Source organism: Apis dorsata, unplaced genomic scaffold (assembly GCF_000469605.1).
Source record: "Apis dorsata unplaced genomic scaffold, Apis dorsata 1.3 scaffold_333, whole genome shotgun sequence".
Lineage (NCBI taxonomy): Eukaryota > Metazoa > Arthropoda > Insecta > Hymenoptera > Apidae > Apis > Apis dorsata.
Genome location: NW_006263601.1, coordinates 60,177 through 66,178, shown reverse-complemented (window position 1 = coordinate 66,178; position 6,002 = coordinate 60,177). Strand labels below are relative to the sequence as shown.

The following is a 6,002-nucleotide window of genomic DNA, read 5'->3' as shown; positions in this document are numbered from 1 at the left end:
TTTTTAAATAATAAATACAAAGAATAATGAAAAACGATTTTACTATTTTTAATAATATAATATATTATTTATATATAACATATATTATACTATATAATTGTATATACAAAGTATTATTAATATAATCATAAAATATCTTTCTTAAAAGGGTTGATTTTAAAGATATAATAGTATAAAATTGATTATTAAAATATTGATTAATTATATTTATTAAATTATAAGCAATTTAAGATTAGATTAGAAGCGAACTAAAGACAAAATTAAGTAGCAATATGATAAAAATAAATTTATTTCACTTTATCTTTGTTTTGTTTTATGCAAGATGATGTAATGCAAATTATTTATAATGATAAATAAATTTCAACTGTCATTTTGTATAACTTTTATATTTTTATTTTGTTCTCTAGAATCTTTAAAAATATTTGAAAATATTAACATCAATATATATTAGCCATTCTCTCACTAATTTCGATGATTATTAAATATTCGCGAGCACTTATTATTTGCAAGATTTATTAAAATTTATTTGAAGAAATTCTTCGTATGGAAATGCTTTTTTATTATTATCAATCTCCATTAAGCCTCCATTAAACAAAGAATGATATTATCTAAGAAAATTATCATTTTTAAAAAAAATAAAAATATACATTTATAATTGTATATTTTTGATACACTTTAACTTGGTTAGAGCGGAGCCCGATTTCAAAAATGACATATTCCAGACATAATAGATAATAATAACTAATATCATTCTAATTCGAGGAATTTTTTCTAAAAATGAGGATATCACGAATCAGGTACTGATCTAATTATTAACATACTCCATCGGGAAACTATAATCTTCCTAATTGAACTAGAAAAGGATTTTCTGAAGACACGAATTTTACTATTAAAGAAAGTTTCATTATGAGTAAATCATATTCTAACTGCCGAATATAATAAGTAGTCTCTTTATAATTATGCATCTGACCATCGGACATTTACTGACATTGTGAGAGACCCAGTTCTTATTATATAAACACGCGTACTGCACTTGTAGCCGTAATTAATTCTATTAATTAATTCTATTCTATTCTAACAGTTTATTCATCATGAAGAAAATATATTAATCATAAGCACTAATTTTTTTATACATATATACATCTCAATCGAAAGAGCATTCAACACATGTTTTCATGCAATTACAATCTATTATCCAATTACATCTTACATCCAATTACCATTATTACTACAATACTATTATTATCGACGCGAACAAATATGTTGTTTGAATTTGAATTGTTTGAAATTGAAATTTTTGACAAATCTTACAAAAATGTAAAATTTTTTTAATTTATAAGATATTTGCAAAAAATTATTATTATTATTAATTAATTAAATTTCGTTTATATGTTCTTCGCGAAATAAAAATAAAATATAAAATAATGAAATGGCAATAATAGTAATAGTAATATTAATTTATAAAAGTAAAAAAAGATTCTTATTTAAAAAAAAAATTTAAATTTAAAAATTTTCAAATTTCGAAAATATGCATATATATTAGACAATTTCTTTATATTGTTCAAATTCTAGAAACAAAATGGATCCCTAAAAATTGAGCTATTTTTCAATTTTAATTATATATTTTAATTATATAATTTAATTCATAATATTGTTATAATATAAATAGTATTATAATTCACTATAAGAGTAAAAAAAATTTTCTTTTAACTAAAACTATCATTTGATAAAAAAATTTATTAATTGTTTATATAATTAAGAAAAAGTTATAAAGAAAAAATGTATAATTTTTTATATTTTTTTTATTATTAAATGTTATATTATTTTATAATGTAGGTAGATAATTATTATGAGATCAGATTATAATTAGATTATCTAATAATAATATCTAATAATTAGATTATCTAGTAATAAAACGCTCCGAGATTCTGTATATTGATGTACTATATTTATTAAGCATTCATTAAACTTCATTCAGTTTTTTAATTAATTTTTCAGATGTGAAGAATGAAACTATATAAACTACATAAACATGGCTGAAATAAAAATTGTTATAGACGAAATTATCATTTTGCATATACAATAAAATCCAGAAATTCTTTCAGATTATCACAAAATAAAATACAGTAATATAATAAAACTTGTATTTGAAATAAATAAAAAAATTTGTTTTGTAATATTGTTAATAATTAATATAATTATATTATTATATTATTGAAATTATTGATTAAAATTTCATATAAAAAAATGAATTGGAAAAAAATTATAAATTTTTAATTTTATTATTTTTATGTTTATTATTATTTATTATTATTATTTAATTGTTTATTATTTTTAATTAAATAAACAATTAATAAATGTTATGCTAAACAAAAGAAACAATTTTTATCTGAAAATTTTTTTTTATCTTTTATACTTTGCAAGTTATAACACAAAATCAAAAAATATTTTAATTTTTATAGATTAATTTTATTTCCTAAAAGTAAATTTGAATAGCAAAAAAATATATATATATTTACTATATATATACAACTACATTACATATTCTCAAAATTTCAAAATTTTTAGAATTTGCAAATTAAAATTTTTCTTATTATTAACATCGATTATTATAATTTCAATTACCCAAAAGTTATTTTATATTTTATTTTTGCATTCCGGAAATTCGAAGAATGTTTAAGATTACCATAGATAGATATTAATTATAAATGTAGTAATTTTAACTTATTTCTATGCATTTTACAAGACCATGTTTATATACAATTATATATATAATTACAATATATAATATATAATTATATATAATTACAATAAACAATTGATAAATAGCATTTGCATTGATGTATAGATGTATGGTATGAAGAAATTATATAATCATTATATAATAACGATAGTCTTTTGCGAATATTTAAATTAATTATAAGAAATTCTCATATTTTTGTGAAAGAAGAAATTTGTTAAAAATATCAATTTTATAATATATTTAAAAATCATCAAAATCAATGAAAGAATAATCTTCGTTTAAATAAATTCGTTAATTTTATTATTGTTAAGAACAAATCTAACACTTGTGAAGCGGTCAAACAGCCCAGATTTTATTTTTAATAATTCGATATATAATATCTTTAATAGTTTGATAATAATTTATGTAGATATAGTTCTCTACGTTTTCCAGATCTTGAATTTAAATAGATATAGCAATAATGGTCATTTCAGAAGTCATACTTGTACATTTTGCTACAGACCATCGTGAAAGCGAGTACAAAAATACGTCCTGATTCCTACACACTGTGACGCAACTTTGCGAGGGCCCATCTTTCAAAACCACTTTTCAACGCGATTGGAATTTTCATTTCATTTATTTCTCTAATCCCCTCTTAGTTTGCATATACAATGAAATCGAAATTTCACGAAAAATAATGATTGAAGGGAAAGCCAAGACTCGCTACAGTTTTCTAGATAAGATCAATTAGAATAGAAATAGAATACAGATTAGATAGAATTTAATAACGATACAGTTCGCATCAAAATTCGAATTATTATAGTCATCAATCAGCTACAAATAGTTAAAGTAAATCACCATTCGTTCAATCAAAGCTCATAATATAAACAATTATGTAGTCTTATGATATTAGATGATTCTTTGAATAATAGCATCACTACATTTATGCAATATTCAAAATCGTTTAATTTAGATTTTAACAATTATATTATTATATTTGTATTTATTATATTTATTCCATAAAAGAAATATGAATCACGAAATAAACAATGAAAAGAATGTTTTGAATATTTTATTATATTTTTTTTTTATGTTCATATATTTCCAAGAAAAACAAAATATTTTGATAGTCAATTATAATGTAGAATCACTTACATTGACAATATGAAATATTATTATATTAAATATACAGGGAGTTTGAATTATAGAGATGTTTCATTTAATATTTATCATTTTGATTAATATTATGTATTATTATATCTTATTTAGGAAAAATATTTTATAAATAAAAGTTAAATGATTTCGTATGCAATTCATGTTATTTTATTGTTAGTTTATTTGTTGAAAAAAAATTTATCTTCAGTTTTTTATGTCTCAAAAAGATAATAAAATAAAAGATAATAAGATTAAAAATTAATAATATGAAAAAATTTTCATATTTATTAGAGAATTTTATAAAGAATTTCTTTATAAGAATATTTTTATAAAGAATCTTATATATAATATTAATAAACAATTGATATAAAATAATTGATATAAAATTATATAATTTTAATTGATATAAAATTACATATCTCTATCAATATAATTGATTTTAATTGACTGCAATAGATCTTTTTTATTCCAAAGCATATGAACATTCGATATCGAATTTTATGAATTTTCAATATCGAAACAATTAAGTATTAACTAAAACTATTAGAAATTACTTCCATTTCTGATCTTATATGATTTTATACGTAATCAAAACATAGATAATTAAATTTATTTTAACATATTATTTCATGTAATATAAAAAAAAATATTCTATTTAAAAAGCATTTCATTACATTAGTATTTTTCAAAAAATTGATATTGAAATTGACATATTAAAATTAAAAAAATGTTTTCTATTTTCACATATACAATTAGCCTCAAAACTAATATTTATTTTTTATAAAAAAAAAAATATTTTAATTATTTTAACATAAATTTCTTAAATATTTTTGTAATGCAAAAAATAATTGTGATTTTTAATATATTATTTTTTTCTATTAGATAAATTAATCTGTATATAATCTGTATTATAATCTGTATTTGTAAAATATAATAAATACTCTGTCGAAAGAAATAAGTTTTAAATTTATTTTTCCATAATTAACAAATTAAAAATATATTAGTATCTGAATATTTTTGAGACTAAGTGTATATAAATATAATATTTCATATTTCAAAAAAAAGTACTTTCGAAAACTTTTTATATAATTTTCAATATAATATATAAATTCTGTATCTATTCTTGAAAAAAAACTTTTACTATAATAATTTTTATTATCTTATTAGTCGAGAATGAGACACGATGCTACAATGAACTAGGCTGTTTAAACATAACCAGAAATTGGTACCATCTGATACATAGACCACTTAATGTCTTCCCTCTACCACGAGAAGTCATCAATACAAGATTTATTCTATATACGAACGAAAATCTCATCGAGGTAACTATAATTATCTTATTTTATTTTAATATTTTATCAATTAAATATATGGTTTAATACGTTTAATATGTATTTGATTTTATCTTCGATAGAACCTAAATATTTATTAGATTATAAATATTTAAATAAATTTTAAATAATAATCAAAAATACCAAAACCACATTCAATTTTGCTGATATTTTTCAATTTATTTATATTATAAAAAAAGATTTAAAAGAAAATTTAATCATAACATGCAAGATTTCTTAGCATAGATCAAATCTTTTTGCTAAAAAATAAGTTATATCTTAGATAATTAGATCATAAAAAATTTCATTAAAAAATTGATTTAGAATATAATATTATAAAAACAATTGTCTTGCAAATTGATTATACATGAATTTTGAAAGAAATTCTTAATGAATTATTTCTAAATCACTAAATTCATGGAAATAATAGAAATAATTAATATTGGAATTAATTAAATTAATTTATAATTGTATTTAATTAATTAAATTAATTAATTAAATAATAGTGGAATTAATTTGGAAATATTGATTAATCCTCGTTCATCAGAGTTAAATATAGATTTTTTTTTATAAAAAACAATAAAAAATATTGTATATAATGTCAATAAGCACCAACTATTTCAGAGGACACGCGATAATATTATAATATTAAAATAGCTTATATGAAAAATTACAATATGTTATATGTTATATGTTCATTAAAACAGATTTAAAAAAATATCAAAATTAGTATAATTTTAATATTTTAATTATAATATTTTTAATTATAATATTATATTTTAATTATAATATTT

General features: G+C 18.6%; 1 protein-coding gene across 5 annotated transcripts in view; it reads left to right on the top strand.

Annotated features, from left to right (window-relative positions):
• Nucleotides 1-6,002, top strand: part of LOC102677213 (pancreatic triacylglycerol lipase-like) — a 93,917-nt gene that overhangs the window by 55,033 nt on the left and 32,882 nt on the right. For all 5 annotated transcript variants that reach the window (XM_006617997.2, XM_006617996.2, XM_006617995.2 and 2 more), the window contains one exon: nucleotides 5,045-5,199. In XM_006617997.2, the coding sequence (XP_006618060.1) occupies nucleotides 5,045-5,199 (155 nt within the window). The remainder of the gene's footprint in view (nucleotides 1-5,044; nucleotides 5,200-6,002) is intronic.